Here is an 18,598-nt window from a genome sequence, read left to right as displayed (position 1 = left end):
GGGGTCCAAAAATAGTGAAATCTAGCCCAAGTGATAGAACTCAGCTTCCTAAAATGTTTATTTACTGTATTTGCTTATGGATGACACACGGTGGCGGTCAAGGACTACTTTTGTCATAACGAAGTTCCTCAACTCACTTATGTTCAAGGATGCCACCAGATGGCGCCAAAACAATACTTTTTTTTCTCTGGCTTTTATCACAGGTTGGGATGTTGCCTTTTATTGATATATGAATATATCGTTTTTTTTCGACTTATATATTTTTTAACAGTTCATTTTACATGCCCATCTTATTTTTCTTCTTTGTTGTGTTTCAACCTTGACTATGTTGCTTGTAGTTTTGTACTATATCTGTCCTTATCTTGAGTTTTTTTTTTTCTGATGACTTTATTTTGACTCCCTACATTCAATTGCAGTTGTACTTTCTACTCCTTATATTGTCAAAAAAGGCTTGTTGTGCTCCTAAGGCACGGGTTCAACTGCATTTTTTTCCCCTCACTGGGCCACCGTGCTCAGAGGCTTACTAAATCTGGCTAAATGGTTGGGGTCCCAATACATTTGAACGTGTTTCTAAATGTTATTAGCACGTCATAAAACGTGCATTGGTTTCAAACGAGCTACACGAGCACTAATGGACAACTGCGCTGATTAACAGGAGAAGGGGGACAATTACCTGGCAACCCGCCAGCTACTGTGTTGCGCTGCAAGCAAACCAGACCTTCTGAAAAGGGTCAACATACGGCCAGAGGTGAAGTAAAAATTCTCTAAGCTTATTTTCACTCCTGCTGTGTGTGTGCTAAAATAGGTTTTCTTTGGCTGTGGGTTTTTTTTCCCAGCACATTTTATAAAAGAAGAACAAGAAAGTTTCTCCACTCATCACATGATCATCTCGGTTGGGGGAATGTCCACAGCCACTTTCAGGCAAATTAAGGCAAAATTAGGCTGTGGTGGCTTTTCGCAACGACGACAGCCAACTCACCAAGCAATGCAGAAGAGAAAACATCCAAATGCTAACCCGAACTGGCAAGATCCCGGTAGATGTTACGCACACACTTGCTGGCGAGATAGATTACACATACGCTTGTCGGTGACATTGATGGGAGCCAGCTCAAGAAGCAATGCAGGAAAGGAAAGAGCCAAACAATGGACAAAATGTGCATACACTTGCTGGTGAGCTCCAGCCCGCTCCTAAGTATACACTTGCTGGCAAGATAGAGCTTCATGTTACACATACGCTTGCCGGCGACAATAATGGGAGCCAGCCCAAGAAGCAATGCAGAAACGGAAACAGCCAAACAATGGACACAATGTGTATACACTTGCTGGTGAGCTCCAGCCCGCTCCTAAGTATACACTTGCTGGCAAGATAGAGCTTCATATTACACATACGCTTGTCGGCGACATTGATAGGAGCCAGCTCAAGAAGCAATGCAGGAATGGAAACAGCCAAACGATGGACAAAATGTGCATATACTTGCTGGTGAGCTCCAGCTCACTCCTAAGTTTACACTTGCTGGCAAGATGACACAGTGACACAGAAAAGAACCAAATGCTGGCCAGAACATGCATACATTAGCTGGCAAGATGTAGCCTGCAGATAGGCACACACTTGCTGGCAAGATGACGGAAGCCAACTCGTTAAGCGATAGAGGCACACTCGACAACATCAGTTAGATCAACCTTGTGTTTTGCATACACTTGCTGGCGAGATGAGGAGAGGCAGCCCACGATGCCTCAGCAGTCCACCAGGTAGCCACAAGTACCTCAAAGTGGCCAGCAGACTTGTTCTAAAATAAATAATAAAACTCACCAATGATGGGACATTGTGATTTCCTAGAAATAATGTCAAAATGATCACTTCAAAATGTAAACACTTGTGGAGATTTTTAGATATTTATCTGTTTCCTGCCTTGGTAAATCCTTGACATAAATGAATATCATTTATTATTAATGACTTGTTGAAAGGTAATTTGAGCAACTTTCTTCTTTTCACTTTCTGGATCGTGACCCCAGGAAGTCATTCGCCGTGTTGCTCCTGCTCGCGGGATGTCGACTTTCCAAGGCCAGTTGGGAAATAAAATGTCGTCCGTGTTGATTGTCATACAAGGTGGGAGTCAACCTTCAGCTTATTTATACTCACAATCCCGCCATTGCGTACAAGCCGCGGCCGTCCGTGTCCCGCAGGGGAGGACGGGACAGTACGGCCTGGAAACAGAAAAAGACGTTTGCTTGGAGACGCCACTTTTCTTTTCCTGCTCGCGTTTGAACCCGATGACCTGCTGCAAAATCATTTCAGCTGTAAATTGAGTGTTTGCCCTTTCGCCTTTTGTTTCCTCTTCCTCCTTTGCTGCATTGGGCCACCGCGCACGACACACTCTGAAGCTGGCGCACGCCCACCATCCGTATCCATAAAAATCATGTTAACCGTCATTTTGAAGATGTTTTTTTTAATAAAATTTCATTCATACAAATAGTTATGTAGTTTGTTTAAAATATTGATTTAATCTTCAAAAGAATGTACTATCAAAGGATAGTAAAGAAAATTCAAACATTACTCCAATGATCAATTGCATTTATTTTATTTAGGAAAACATGAAAATATTTTCTACATTTAAGTTGTTTTATGTAAAATGATGATCATTTTTTTTAATTCAATAAAACAGAAGCATAAATCTAGGTTATATAGTTTAAAAAAAAGTTTTCAACAGTTAAAATTATTATTTTTGACTAATACAAAATATAATAGCATACATTATATTCACAATTTAAATTCAAACTAATACCTTTTTAAAATAATAGATTTTATATGTTTGAGTTGTATTTTGTCCAATTTTCATGGTGATAAAATTAATTTTTAAATTGAATTTAATAAAACTAAATGCATTTTACATATTTGGTGTTATTTAAAATGATAATTTTCAGTTATTATATTTTAATTGATTTATTTAAAACAAATTTTACATACACACCTAATTTAATTAAAGAAACGTAACATTAAAATACATTTTAAATGCAGATGCGAGCCATCAAATTTTGCATTACAATTTAATTGAAAATACACATACTATCTGAATTAAGAGTGCATTTACTGTGATTAAGTGAAACTAAGTCAATTAAAAAAATTACGTAGTATTTTAAAATGAAGTGTAACAAAAGTAACTTTTTGCTTTTGAGTTTGGTGTCAACATTTATTGTCTTTATGAGTGTTTTCTTTTTTTCCACACTCGAGCTCTACTCAGCAAATGGAAGCCGCTCTCGCTCCGGTTGTCATGGCAACAAAAGCCAGACTCACCATTGGTTCAGCAGTTAATGGGGCGGGGCATACAGGTTCCTGATCCTTGGGCTAGTTTGACAAAAGTGTGTCACAAACGTGTTATGAAGACACCTGGGAATTGGGTTAAATTGAGAAAAAAGTATCGGCTTGAAATGTACTCAGTTAAATCTTTGTTGAGGTTGTTAGCGCGAAGCTCACGTGTCTTTTGTGCTCCTCCACTTTATTATAATGTCAGTCTGCAGTACACTTGCGTCAGAAGATACAGCCAGAGGCTAATAAAAGCTTCAAAGGCATAACAATCATTCAGGGCATATACAGAAAAATAAGGATTTTGCTATGGAATCAAGTAGTAAACTCAATGCCAGTGTTTTATTTAACAGTATACAATACTGCATATGGGGCCAAGTTGATCTAAAATTTGACAAGTTCAAATACGCTTGCAACCAATAGCTCCACAAGTGTGTGATTGTTATGCCACAACCATTTATAAGTGACAGGTAGCTGACAACTGTCGTGTAATTTTTACAATTGAGTGGTGTCGTGTGATTTTCATAATTCGGAGATGTATAAATGGATTGGAATTACAAGCCAAACATGTGATTGTTATGCCACACAATCACATACAGAACATTTAATATTGAAATTAATTGGCTCTATTTGACATTTTGACATTAGTGATTGTCCTTTCGTTCTGACTGTGAGATACCACACAAGAGATACCACACAAGACTGTTTTTTTTATGATGCAAAGGTGTGATTGTTATGCCACACACAACATGTAGCTCACAACTGGCATGTAAACTTAATTTAGAACTGTATAGAGATTGTTTCATGACTGCTATGCCACACATACTTTTAATAATGAAATGATTTCCCCTATTTGAAATTTTATTATTAGTGACTGACAGAGGTAAACAGTTGTTTACCTGATACGGTGCAATTGTTATGCCATGTGATTGTTATGCCACACGTACAGTAAATTTAATATTGCAATGGATTGGCCCCGTTTGATATTTTGATATTAGTGACTGTTCTTTGTTTTGACCTTGAGATACCACACAAGCGACTGATTCTTTGTTTTTTTATGATACATATTTTCCTGATACGGTGTGATTGTTATGCCACACAGCTTTAATGTGCCTCACATAGAATAGACAGCATATAGCTCACAAATGGCCAGAGGTGGCAAATCCAGGTCCAGAAAGTCAAAACCCTACCACAGTTTGGTTTGGTGCTACTACTCAACCGGCAGGTAAACGAGCAGGAGTGGGAGCTTGTTTACCTGCCGGTTGAGGAGAAACACCTGTGACTAAAGCCATACTGTGACAGGTTTTGTATAATCTCAATCTGCTTTTGCCACCTCTGTATAATAAGGGCATGCCATCATAATGACTTTATTTGAAACTGCATGAATGGATTGTTTTCTTGACACACATGGGTGATTGTTATGCCACACATACTAATAATCAAATGATTTTCCAATTTTGACATGTTAGTATTAGTGATTATCCTATGCTCCTACCTTGAGATACCACACATGGGCAACACTCAGCTGACAACTGGCATCTAATTGTTGTACCATTACGAAATTATTGTTTTCACAACACTAGAATGTGATTGTTTTGCCACACCTAGCTTTATTAATGCAATGGTTTTCCCTTAATGACAGTTTAACATTAGTGTCTGTGGTATGTTCCGATCTCAAGCACACAAGCGAGTGATTGTTTTCACTACGGGGTGTGATTGTTATGTCGCAGACATCTTAAAGGATCCTCACATTACTTTAATGTGAAATAAATCACATCTTTTAAACTACTTCTATAGCTTGCTGAGCACTGTTTACGGAGTTTTCTTGACACAAATATGTGATTGTTATGCCACACATACTAATAATCAAATTATTTCCATTTTTAATATTTTAGTATTAGTGATTGTCCTGTGGTCCTACCTTGAGATACCACACATGGGCAATACGCAGCTGACGACTGGCATCTAATTGTTTTACCGTTCCAAAATTATTGTTTTCACAACACTAGCATGTGATTGTTTGGCCACATCTAGCTTTATTATTGCAATTGTGTTCCCCTAATTAATGACAATTTAACATTAATGTCTGTGGTATGTGCCAACTTCAAGCACACAAGCGAGTGATTGTTTTCACTACAGGGTGTGATTGTTATGTCACAAAAAGCTTTAAGATGCCTCACATAACGTTAATGTGAAAAAAAACCATTATCTTGTAAACTGCTTGTATAACTTGCTGAGCACTGTTTATCTCCTTCGTTTGAGGATGTTAATATTAGGCTAGGTCAGATCCACGTTTGCAAGTCAAGTGGCTCCCATCATCGCATGTTTACTCTCCCTGGATTAGCTGATTTTCCACTATTGCCCTTCAGTAGGGAGACAATTCATCAGTCACTCACTGGACGACTGCTCGGTGCAGATAATGACAGAAAACAGCTTTCGCATGTCATTGATTTCAAGCTACACACCCAACTCATGTCCCAAGCCATGGGAAACCCAAGAACCCAAGAACCGGAGGCCAAATCCAGCTCGCTACATCATTTTTGGTGACCCACTTAAGCAAATTTAGTATCAACTTTTTGTTTGTTGCTTGTTTGTCAGCTCATCCCTACCACAGACGTCTTTCAAAATAAAAGCCCCAAATGTATATATATATATATATATATATTTTTTTTTTAACCAATTTGTTCCAACTTCAGCAGAATCGTGGGTTTAGGTTACTGATGAGTATTTTGGTCTCAGAAGCTGACTTGGTTGCGGCGCTCCAATCGGCGCTCCAATCGGCGCTCCAATCGGCGCTCCAATCGGCTTTTCTTCTTCTCTCCCGCCAGCAGCAGGTGAGTGTTAGCTGAGTTAATGCAATAGCGGTGGCGTAATGTCATTTTGCCAGGCTTTTATGATGTGTCTGCACCGGGGAAAGAAGAGATGGCATCTCGGCCCGGAGTCATTGAGCCTTTGACCGAGAGAGAGAGAGAGAGAGAGAGAGAGAGAGAGAGAGAGAGAGAGAGAGAGAGAGAGAGAGAGAGAGAGAGAGAGAGAGAGAGAGATGAGAGAGAGAGAGAGAGAGAGAGAGAGAGAGAGAGAGAGAGAGAGAGAGAGAGAGATGAGAGAGAGAGAGAGAGAGATGAGAGAGATGAGAGAGAGAGAGAGAGATGTGGAAGGAAGTAACAGTCGGTCTCCACGTTGAAGACTGGAGCGGACGTTAAAGAAGAAGAAAAAAGGACACGGCAAGGTCGAGTGATTGACGTGAGGTCCATTGCGACGCCTCTGCTATTATTGAGCGTGTTACTTTGTTGACACGTGTACGTGTCAAGTGCAGTGTAGGTGCCGATCGCCGCGCTCATTCTTATGCTAAACGAGTGACTGACCTTGAGGGACGCCAGGAAAAACGAATCCCGAGATGGAGCTACACACAAAATTTACAATCAGATATAGAAAGTGCTGGGTTTTTCTGTTCAACATCAAATCTGTAACCATCTCAAACAAAATTTCAGGGTTTTTTTTGAAAATCATAACAGCACATATTGAACTATACAACCAGTCAGTGTTTTACTGTACTGAAACTCCTCATTTGATTAAGAGGACTGAAAGCAACAGGATTTTTAGTTTCATTTTTAGCCACGTGGCATTTATGCTAATAGCATGCTGATGCTAAGAGCAATACAGCCAGTCAATAAAATTTTTATTTAAAAATAATAATACCTGTAATGGGAAATAATTTAGGCAACAGGAGTGTCATAGTTAAAATATAGTCAAATAAATTTGTGAACTTACTTTTGGCCTTCCCGTGGCCTGCTGAGGATCCGAATGATGCAACTTCCTGTGGATCATGTTTGCCATTTTGTTGTGTTTTTTTTCCATGAGAGGGACGTTCGTGGGCGGAAAGTCTATCTTTACCCCTCGAGCCAATCACAGAGCGGGGGGGGGGGGGGGGGGGGGGGGGCGTGTCACTGAAGGCAGGCGCAATGTTGTCGAGAAGAGTCGGGGGTTGAGCCATGGGAGGAGTCTGTTTTGAATTGGTTGTTTACAAACACAAACGGACAAAACTAAAGACCACGCCTTTACGGAATCATTTATTAGGCCCAGGATGTGTGGTTACGGCAGGTTTGAAATTAGTGTTATCGGGAGTAGTATTACGGTAAAAACACAAACACTTTCAATCGTTCCCCCGCGTGTCGTTGCCGGCTGAACTTTCATTAGCTGCAATGCTTATTCTGTGCAGGTTGGCGGGGATGGAATTGGAGCCAGGAGTCTGTTTAGGCCGGGACTGATCAGCACTCGAATTTTCCGAGACACGCCACCAACTGTATGCACAGCAGGTGGACAAAACGTTTCGGGGCTTTTGTTTTTCTGGGGACCAAAATCATTCATGGATGGATCTTTGACTTCTATAAAAGGGGAAACGTTCTGGAAAATGGCCTTTCTTTCTTTCTGGGTTTTGCATAACCTCGCCTATTTATGAAACGAGATGTTCTGCACGTCGACCCCACTGTTAAGTCACAGGGAGGCGAATTCATATAATAGCCGTCCATGACTGGGTTTCCGGGCTGGGTGAAGATCCAGCGCCACTCTCAAGCTACCGCCTGAGTCTGAAACGCTACATCAAATCCAAAAGGTAAGCACTTTACAAATATCGGCATCAGCCATTTTGAAGAACCATACGGCCAATAATAGATCAAATATTTAAAAAAAAAAGTTGTAACTTCAGGGAACTATTTATTAGGGTTTGGGCTCCAGTGGCACGTTGACGAATAGGCCGAATTTCCCAGCTGTTAGAGAGTCACAAACACTTGACTTGGCGCTCGGGGTGGCGATAAGAGAAAAAGTTCTCCCACTTCAGGTGAGTAGAGCCAATTTATTCTTATAAATAAACATTTACACAATTCCTACTTCCCTGGCTAAGTTGTACACGTATCATGTATGGACACAATGTGCTGTAAGTTACAAAAAGCCATGCAATACAGTACCTACGGTTAGAGGTGGCAAATCCAGGTCCAGAAAGTAAAAACCCTGCCACAGTTTGGTTTTAGCCCCAGGTGCAAGTTAGCTAGCTCCCTAGTTAGCGCCCATGGTGCTAGTTTACCTGCTACGGAGATAGCTAGTGTTGGATTATTAACATTGTTTTTCAGTTTCAATTTATATTTTAACCGTTTTGGATATTAGTTATAAAGATATAAATATAAGACAACAGTTAATTCATATGTTAAGCCAATCTATAGTCCTTTGTTCTCTTGCCTGGGAAAGAGAAGGGTAACAGGTTTCTTTTTTATATTATCTAAAGGGAGTATAGCTAGTACCAGTCTCAGTCGGTCGAAGAGAGTCCAAGGACAGGCTGATTTATTATTGTTTAAGTCTAATCTGATTTGTACTCATGGGAATCTGCCCATGGGAGGAGAGAGGAAACTTTTCGTATTCACTCACTTTTCAATAAATAATTGTGTGCGAGAGGAGGAGGAACACACAATCTGAACAGAACACGGCTTGAGTGTCTTCTATTTGTGTGATGAGAAGCTTCTGAATAATTATACCTTTGCAAAGGGACTTCTTCACCAGAATCTCACCATTCAGTTAATTGAACACGCAAAGAGTACAATAATGATATTGTATACTCTATCACTAGCTAGCATCAATGGCTAAAGCCAAACTGTGGCAGGATTGTTACTTTCTGGACCTGGATTTGCCACCACTGCCTGCGGTACAGTAGACTGTGTGTCCCGTCTATGAAACCTACATTTGTTCTCAATAAATAGTAATAAATTATCTTGTTTTTCTTGTAAATCCTATTGCACGTTATTTACAAAGTGCGTGGCGGCTTTGGACGAACATTATTTTCCCTTTTGAAGCGGTGAGCCGACGTTATTTTCACTCCACGTCCTTCGAAGGCAGACATTTCTGCTGGGCGTCCTTGTCCTCGAACGTCACCTTTTTGTTCCTCTTTGGGTCGATCCAGGAGTTGTGGATGATGGCGTTGTTGGGGGTGGGATCGGCCTCGATGATGGACACCACCCTCTTCTTCATCTTGCTCTTCAGGACTTTCTGGAACTTCTGCCTGGTGAAGGCGTAGAGCAGCGGGTGAAAGATGGTGGTCCCGTAAGCCATGACCAGGAAGCCCAGTCTCAACTTGACCATCAGGTCGCTGGGGCCCAGGCTGAGGATGACCGTGTTGAGCACCGTGATGGGCGTCCAGCACAGCAGGAAGGTGGACACGATCAGGAGGGACATCCTGAAGACCCGTTTCTGCCGCTCCCGCCTCTCGCGGTGCCGCTTAACCGCCCGGCGCAAGGCGATGATGACGGACACGGACGTCCGCATGCCCAGCGTGGTCGGGTTGCGGCTGCCGCTGCTCTGGGACGCGTCGGTGGGCTCCTGCTGTGGCGTCATTGCCGTCATGGATGGAGGCTTTTTCCTGCGCGCCTTCTTCTTCTGAGAGGCGTGGAAGCGCGTGCCGATGCGAATGTTGAGCGCCTGCAGGATTTTGGAGTAGGTGATGAGCATGACCACGGCGGTGAAGAAGAAAATGGGAATTTGTGCCAAAAGGTGGTAATAGAGGCCGAGTTCCGTGTAGTACTGGTTGGAGTGGACCAGGTTCTCCACCAAGGTCTGGTTGAGTTCGGCGTGGCCTTGCGCAAAGAACCCCACCTCGATGAAGGGAACCAGAAAGCTGACAAAGGAGAGCACCCAAATTCCCGCCATGAGCGCAAGGGCCCGGCGCATGGTCAGCACGCGGTTGGCCGGCTTGACCGAGATGTCGTAGCGGTCCAGGGTGATGGCCAGCACGTTGGCGGCGGTGGCCACGCTGGCGAAGGACACGCACGCCTCGTGGAAGCAGCACACCAGGGCCCTGTCCCCCTCCAGGGAGAGCAGGACCACCACAATGGTGAGGGGGATGCAGCCGAGGCACACCAGAACGTCCACCACGTGGAGGTTCATGGTCACCATGTTGCTGACGGAGCTGATGAGGTTGGACTTCATGCAGTAGAGGGCCAGCACGGTCAGGTTGGAGCTCAAGCCCAAGAGGATCTCCAGCATGAGGAATCCCGTGACGGACACCTGGAAACTGACGGGGTAGCTGTAGGGGCTGGGGGGCGCCGGGCTCATGGTGCGGGTGAGGGGCTCGGTGTTGTCGGTGACTGTGACGTTGCTCATGGTGCCTTCTTCCTTCGGGCAGGGGATGATATGCATTATCCTGTCATGTTCGAGGGAGACAAAGGACAGATGATGTCGGTCTTTCTGCATCTTAAACTCTTCACACCAATCTTTGATAGTCACACCAACGTTTTTTTTTAACTTTCTGGACCTGGATTTGACACCCCTGACCACCACTATATCGGTGTTTCTTAAGTGATCTGCCATTGACGGCTATATACGTCAATGGCAGTGAATGAGTTTTTACGGCGCACGTGCAAGTCCGAATTGAAAGTTGAGCGCCTTCAGTGTCGCAGCACAACATAAGGATATGAGGTTTACTGGAAAAGATGTAGCGTAATTCAGAAGCAAATATCTGCACAGAGCAGAGAAAATAATACCTGCAAGTATTGTGCTCCGTTTGTACGCGTTGCTGCTCGTTGTGTCTTCAAGTAGCACTTTAGTAGCACGAGTTTGAAGGGTTGTAATAACCGTCATTTGTGTTAGCGCGTGTATAGAAATTCCCATTAGATGTTAGTAGTAAGCTAGCGAATCTCTGTTTGTGTACGTTGCCGCTCTTTGTGTGTCAAAGTAGCCGTTGTGTGAAGGTTTATAATAACCGTTAACATCTATGCTCATTTATTTTAGTCTCAAATGTTAAGTGTTAAGCCTGAATCCCACTTAGGGGACAATTTCCGAGGGTTGGGGAAGTTTCTCCGAGAAATTTCCTTGCGACAAGAAAAAACATGAAATCTGTTTGAGGCAACGTTAAGTCAACGTCGGGACCTTTGCCAGCATCACAAATGTTCGCCCTTCAGTGGGATATGGGCTTTAGCATTAAGCTAGTCAACTTGCCTTAGATTAAATGTCATGGTTTCGTGAAACATTTGAGTGTTTAACTATACATTGTTCAATTCTAGATTGTTTTGTGTTAATTTTTCAATAAAGGACTTACACATAAGCACACTTTGCATCTTCTGTGAAGAACTGTAAAAGCGAGTTTTATCGTTTTATTTTCTCAAAGTGATGTTTTTACGATAGCAAGAGGAGAGAGCAAGTGATAAGGAACACTTTAAAATGTGTGTTTTACTGACTTTAATGGTGTTTAAAGTGTGTGGGAGGATTGACGACTGTGGCTATGCTGTAAAAAATGTATAAAAAAGATCATTACGAATCCGCAATATACTTTGTAGCTGCAGCGCGAGCGATGAAGCGCAATATAGTGCGGAAACAGTGTAGTGGTTCACATAGCGGTTTTTCCAGACCAGATTGTTTGCCAACTTTTGTTCTGAGTCACTTGATAAAGAATCCAGACCTTCTTGGAACAAGCAGTACAGAAAATGGATCGCTGGAACGTGGACGAATACGAATTTAGCCTCAAATTTAAAGGCAAAAAACAGTTCAAAAGTCCATGAATCCATTTTTTATACGGCTTTATCTTCTACTTATTAGGGTGAACTAGATACTATCTATCCCAGCTGACTTTGGCCAAAAGTTGGAACATGTCTTGGACTGGTTGCCAGCCAATCACAGGGCACCTACAGACACTCAATCATTTACATTCACAGTCACACTTATGGACAATTTAGAGTCTTCAATGAGCTTGACATGCATAATTTTGGAAAATGGGAGTTTCCAGAGAGTATTGGGGGAAACCAGCAAGAAGGCTGCAGTCAAGACTCTAACCTAGAACTGAAGGAATTGAAATGAGCCCTAATTGGAAGCAAGTACAGTTTCCCAACAGTGTGAGAGAAAATCTGAGAAATGATCAGGTGTGCCATGGGAAATCATCCAGTTTCACGTAATTGGCACCAGAGGTGGCAAATCCTGGTCCAGAAAGTAAAATCCCTGCCACAGTTTGGCTTTAGCCCCAGGTGCTAGCTAGCTAGCTCCCTAATTAGCTCCCAAGGTGATCGTTTACCTGCTAGGGAGCTAGCTAGCTAGGTAGCCAAACTGTGGCAGAGTTTTTACTTTCAGGTAGGGTGACCATATTCCCATTTCCCCCCAAAAAGACGGCACTTGCCCCGGACTCCCGGACGCCCAAACAGGACGTAAGAAAATGGTCTTTTCCTCCCAAACGTCCTCCCAAAAGGGGTTAGGTTTAGTTGGTCACCCTACTTTCAGGAGCTAGCTAGCTAGCCACCATCAGGGGTTCTAGCCAAACTGTGGCAGGGATTTTACTTTCCGGACCTGGTTTTGCCACCTCTGATTGGCACGAATATAATGTATTTACTACAAATAACGTATCCATGTTCAACTATCTATGCCAGCGACGTATACTCAACAACAATGACAAGAATTAAAGGCGCTTCCGCTAGATGAGGGTACATCTCATTAACCTGCGCGAGGTCCCTTCTTTGCTGCTTGCAGCTTTAAATTCGATTGTGAAAGCTCGGCGACTCGCGCAGGGTTCCTTTTTGAACCAGAGTTACCATAAATTGGATAAATCTTGTCAAGCGAGGCTGCCGTGCTGTCAATTCATAGGAACACAATGCCGACCGTACGTGCGCCTGGATACAGTATTTTTCCTATGCATAATAATAATGTGCAGTAGAGGTCAAGAAAGACGACGCCGTGGCCACATTTTTGCTCTGTTTGGTTACAAATGGACAGAGGCAGCCAATATTCATTTGAATCACTTGACTGTCCATCATGGCCGAGTCACATAAGGTGCCTTGTAAATAACTTATCAGTTATGGGCACAAAATGAATTGTAATCAAAATGGGAAATGGGAGGTAGGTTTGTTGAAACTAGACTTTACACCGAACTGATCGATTAGATCAAGATTGGCCGATATTTAGCATTTTACCGATGATGATGATTGAGTGTTATGTAATAATTGCGCAATCAATCAGCAACGTCATTGATCGGATCCGAGGTATCCGAAGATCGAAGTATTTAGCAAAACCCCCTTTACAACTGAATTTCTGCTGAAGTTCATGCATTTCCCCCCCCTGTAAGTTAGCAATAGCATTTAGCATTAGCCAAAGTAATTAGCAAAACCTCCTTCCACTTGACTTACTGGCGAAGTTCATGCAACTTTGATTTTATATCAGGAGTCGACTGCAGATATACAAATTGTTTAAATAGATATATTTCTCCATCTTCTGATCCAATCGGTGATTGAATATTGGATTCTTTGGACTTGCTGATTGGCCATATTGCGTAAATCCTGGTGAAAACTCGTTGTCCAAGATTGAATTATCAGCTGTGCGATATTAAAAACGGTTTTCGCTGGAGAAATAAAGCGGGAATGAGGCCCGAGGTGACACGGAAATATCTTCAAACGGGCTTCCGGTTGTATTTACCCTCGCCTCCAGCACTATCTGAGCAGCAGCGCGGTGGAATCAGGCCAGCGAGTCTGTGCGGGATCCGTCGGATTGGGCATCACGTCCAAACATCGCCGGCGTGTCGGGCTTTTCCCTTAGCAGGGAGGAACCTGTCCGTCCGGAGGGCTGCAGGCTTTTGGGCTAAAGTCTCAAGTCCTATGATAGACTTCTCTTTTGGACCGGCTGGTCGAGTGTTTTATGCGGTCAGAAGAACTTTCGCGTTTTTTGCCGTATCACTTGACATCGCCATCCAGGAGAGACGCAAGAACGCTCCAATCGCTCAATGTCGGGATCCCGAGTTACATCCACAAGCTTGTATTCCAAGAGAGTGTCAGTCATGTGGATCGATCAGCGTCCCACCATGTCCGTAATGGCTGCTTACGAGGTCAGCGCATCCGGCCAGTCGCACCCCGGCCCATGCCTCCCCCCCCACCCCCACCCCGGGAGCACTAATGGAGCAGGCCTTCGCCGTCTGCCTCTTCTATCCGTACGTTGGATTCCGGAGGCGTCAGACTGGCAAACCCGGCACGGCTCTCTCGCCGGCCCCTCAACATGCTTGAACCCTCAATAGCGGGAGATTGCGTGAGCGGAGCAGATTAGTGGAGTATCCAATCGGCATGGCGTGTGACCACCGTGACATTTGCGATAGCAGAATTTATCCGCGGCGGCTGAGGGTTTGAGGGATCGCTAGGAGGGGGGGGGGGGGGGGGTCATCCCAGAGAGTTCAGAGGGAAGGGGGATTTTTCTCCCTGTCCTTCGATCCTGCGCCTCGAGGCGACCTGAGGAGAGAGAAAGAGCAAGTCAATGCATGAGGGAGTAAGAGGAGGAGGTGGAGGAGAGGTACGAGTGGGGGATGTGTTGGTTGCAAATAAATACATCCCCCCCCCTCGCAGAGCGGCAACCAAGACGTTGCCATTTGCGTTGCAGCGAGCCTCTGATGTCGAACCGTGTTTCTGCGCGTCGCCTGGTGCGCTTTACGTTTTCATCAGTGCAAATTTCTGCCAGTATTTCACATTAAGCGCTGACAATTTACCTCTAAATTTTTTGTCCACGCAAATCATCCGGCAGGAAAAAGCGCCGGTGCGAAATGATTCTGTGACACTTTTACAGCCTGGGTGATGAAACGCTTGCGCAATTTGTCACGATGTCGGGCAGGCGGAATGCCTGACAAGCGCAGCGTGATTCCTCTGGAAACTTGTCAAGCAGACATGGACGGCTCCTCCCCATGACACTCCGTATGATTCGTACCCCCCGCCACCCCCCCCCCCCCCCCCCCCCCTCGGAAGAAACATGTCCACTACTCCGCCACTGTTGTGACAGACTATTCTATGATCTCATCCGTATCTAGTTTCTAGAACTGCTTATCATGTTTAGCTGACTTTGGAGCAAAAAGGGCAGACTGAAAACCCGAGACTGAACCAGATCTGCAAAGATCAGTTCACGCCAACAATTCTTCAACGATATGCAAAGAAACTCCAAGTGTTTCTGTCATAATTCTGTAAACATCCACCCTCTTATTTGTCTTTGCTTCCATCGTTGTAATCTTCCATCGCCTTCCTAATATCTTCTCGGCATACGCAGCATGCACATTAAATCTTAGTCAAACCCGCCATTCTTACATACTTGAGGTTCCATTGACAATCTACAAAAGTTACATGACGCCAAAGATGCAACTGTTGTGCACGCGGGTCCAGTTTTCATGCGGTTCCCCTCTAGACTCGTAAATGGATTAGTTGCGAGTTCCTGGTCCAATTCGCAGACGAGCTCACCATGCCGAGCCAACGCGGAACCGCTCCACGTTGTCCTCTCGTCTCCGCGCTGCGCTCCGGTGACAATCGAGGGTTGGCCGGCTGCGGTAATCCAACAGTACTTTTCCCTTCCCCTCGGATCTGACAGGAGACCCACAAGGGAGTTAGTCCGCGGTGGTCTTGTCCTCTGCCAGTCTCTCGTCCATCCAGGCAGCCGAGTGTGTGAACGCTCCTCGTCCTCCCTCGGCTGTCTGGATGGGAGTGCGAAACCCTGGCACTCCTGCTATCTCTCTCTGCGCTCCCTCCCTCTCTCCCTTCTCGCTCTCACTCTCCCTCTCCGTCTCTCTCTTTTACTGCGGAGGTTTGCAGTGCTCCCCCACTCCTGATTGGTCTGCTGTAATGGCTTTAACCCCTTGCGCTTTCCCCCCCCCGGGGGGGAGGTATTTCCTTTTTGTTCTCGCTCATTCCGGTCAAGTGGGGATGTCGTGATTTGAGCAAAAAAAAAACGGACTTGGATGTAAATGCCACCGCGCCGAGCTTGCAGGTAAACAAGTATAAATACTTTGTTACTGTACTCAAGTAGATTTGGCTTTTTTTTTTTGGTGACTTCTTACCTTTAAAAGTTGGTGTCTCAAAAGTCCCGATACATTTTCCCTGTCTTCTATTTTGTATCAGGAATCATTCAGACATCAAGTCCGGGCTTCGGCCTTCCTGGGTGGAGTTTGCATGTTCTCCCCGTGCTTGCGTGGCTTTTCTCCGGGTGCTCCGGTTTCCTCCCGCATTCCAAAAAACATGCATGGCAGGTGAATTGGACACTCCAAATTGTCCGTAGGTGCGATTGTGAGTATGGTTGTTCGTCTCTGTGTGCCCTGCGATTGGCTGGCAACCAGTTCAGGGGTGTACCCCCGCCTACTGCCCGAAGCCAGCTGGGATAGGCTCCAGCAACCCCCGCGACCCTTGTGAGGACAAGCGGTACAGAAAATGGATGGATGGATGGATGGAATCATTCAGACACACGTGAGGACATTAGAATTTGATTGATGCACTCCATGCTATTTGTTAGCCCATCTGTGACATTTTACTACCATACTCTATTGCATTTTTTTATGCTAGCATTAAGCTAAGTGGACTTTCCTAAGGCATATAGCTACGCCATTGACTTATATACGATATATGATAATATGAACATACATATATGACTTGCAATTTTCTGCTTTCTGTTTAGTATGACAGTAAAGTTTCTTCAACTGGGAGCGGCTTGAAGGCTCTTTTTTTTTGAAGAATTGTTCACGATCTGTCAAACTGCTGCTTGTTGTGAAGTAAGTCGAGCTAAATGCCACCATACAAGTGCTCGGATCTCAACTTTGCGCTTACACAGTGGTTTGTACTTTTGTTTACTGAAAAACTCTTAAGTCAGGTCATGTCTCAGGGAACCACTGATCACGTCACTGATTTAAAAAAAAAAAGAATTTGATTGATTGCACTTTGTAGTTTTTATAAGATCATCAATGACTCGCCATTTGACATTGGAGCAGAATTACAAAATTGCTGCCTGGCATGGAGTTTTTCAACAGTTCAGTGCCAGCTTGAAAAGCTTAAATGCCGTCACAGTCACAAGTTACGCTATCCACACCAATTTTCTCTTAACAGCGTTTGCTCTTCTGTTCGGAAGAGGATTAAGGCCAGCGAAGAGGAAAAAAAAGGGTTGGCAGAATTCTCACTTTATTCTCAGAATTCTGACTTTAAAGTGAGAATTCTGACTTTGAATGGTGGGGGGGGGGGGGGGGGGGGGGGAGTCAGAAAGTCAGAATTCTGAGTCCGAATCCTGCCAACTTCTTCTTTTCTCCTCACTGGCCCTAATCCTCTTCCGTACTTCTGCAACGACCACCACCGATGAAAAGATCGAACTCATAACGCAAGCGTTTGGAGGGCTGCACTAAAAGTCGGCATCAACAAAAGCTCAAATCCAGCAGCAGATGCTTCGGAGCGTGAGAAAGCTTGACCTGATCTGACCTCAGGTTGTTCAAAGGCTTGGAGGGGAGGATTATGATGCTCAACAACCCGATGTTGGTGCGCATCACAGCAGTGCGACTGCCATAAAGCTTCTCACGCTGCTGCTGAACTGCAAACCGGCACAGAGCACTTTCATGCTCGGGGGGGGGGGGGGGGCAATTTCGCAACACTGCTCCAATGATAATTGCTGAGTTTTATGGGCAAGGGAATGATATGGTCGCAAAACTGAAACGCGCCAAACCCCGTACCCGTATACCAATCTCTGTAAACTGCATGGTTGAAAAAGCTGGGGGGGAAAAAGGAAAGGGTTTACAATTTGTCGGAAGAACGATAGCCAAGATTGACAGATTATCACTATGGCCACTCACAGATGCAAAAAAAAAAAAAAATGGATGTAGCACAAAAGCCGGGAAAGAGGAGATCGAGGCGCAGATTGATGCTCTCAAGTAAAATGACCGCCCGCCATCCTGCTGTCCAGGCTCATTTGTCACATGCAATTATGGAGCGAGAGCCTCCGGGGGGGCTGTCGTGATAAACAATAACAACAAGCGCCAGGTGTCGTCAGCGCCGTAGTTAAAACTCAGGGACCTCCGGGTACGGTTGCCTGGCGAACAGTCCAGGGTGGTCCCTGCCTCCTGCCCGAATGTCAACTGGCATCGTTTTTATACTTTGGAAAGCGCACGTTGCTACGGCAACAGCGTCGGACGAAACAAAACGCTTTGAACTCATTTGCTCCCAAATACGTATAAAAACGTTCTATTTTAAATATTGCCTTGGTCCCCAAAATGTATTTATACATTAAAATTTGTTGTTGTTTTTTTACGTTTTTTTATACTTTTTTAAAAATACGTTTTTTTTTATACTTTTTTAAAAATATGTTTTAAATATACGTTTTTAATACTTGGTCCTAAACTCCCATAAATGTATTTATATGTTGTTGTTTTTTTTATGCTAGAATATACATAAGGCTTTGATGCAGCTTCTGACCTGAAGAGGTGGCTTAAAGCAATGATAGTTATTACAAAAAGGGCCAGCAGGTGGCAGCAGCGCATAAGAGATCAACCAGGGCCATGTTGAAAACAAG

General features: G+C 44.2%; 1 protein-coding gene across 2 annotated transcripts; it reads right to left on the bottom strand.

Annotated features, from left to right (window-relative positions):
• Positions 1-8,133: 8,133 nt before the first annotated feature.
• On the bottom strand, positions 8,134-15,834 carry LOC147174977 (G protein-coupled receptor 22-like). Of its 2 annotated transcripts, none has more exons than XM_086074627.1 (3): positions 15,523-15,834; positions 13,733-14,532; positions 8,134-10,484 (listed from the first exon to the last, which is right to left on the bottom strand). In XM_086074627.1, the coding sequence occupies exon 3, from the start codon at positions 10,478-10,480 to the stop codon at positions 9,161-9,163; it is 1,320 nt and encodes a 439-aa protein (XP_085930753.1). In that variant the 5' UTR covers positions 10,481-10,484; positions 13,733-14,532; positions 15,523-15,834; the 3' UTR covers positions 8,134-9,160. The 2 variants fall into 2 exon arrangements, with proteins under 2 accessions (XP_085930753.1, XP_085930754.1); XM_086074628.1 differs by having other exon boundaries at positions 13,739-14,532.
• Positions 15,835-18,598: the final 2,764 nt, after the last annotated feature.

Source organism: Leptonotus elevatus, chromosome 4 (genome assembly GCF_054856555.1).
Source record: "Leptonotus elevatus isolate MCC_2025b chromosome 4, RoL_Lele_1.0, whole genome shotgun sequence".
Classification (NCBI taxonomy): Eukaryota; Metazoa; Chordata; class Actinopteri; order Syngnathiformes; family Syngnathidae; genus Leptonotus; species Leptonotus elevatus.
This window is presented reverse-complemented; position numbering and strand designations above follow the sequence as displayed.

What these genes read in the sequence shown, in the direction of transcription:
- LOC147174977 (XM_086074627.1), bottom strand. Translation starts at nt 10,480, where the DNA reads ATGCATATCATCCCCTGCCCGAAGGAAGAAGGCACCATGAGCAACGTC.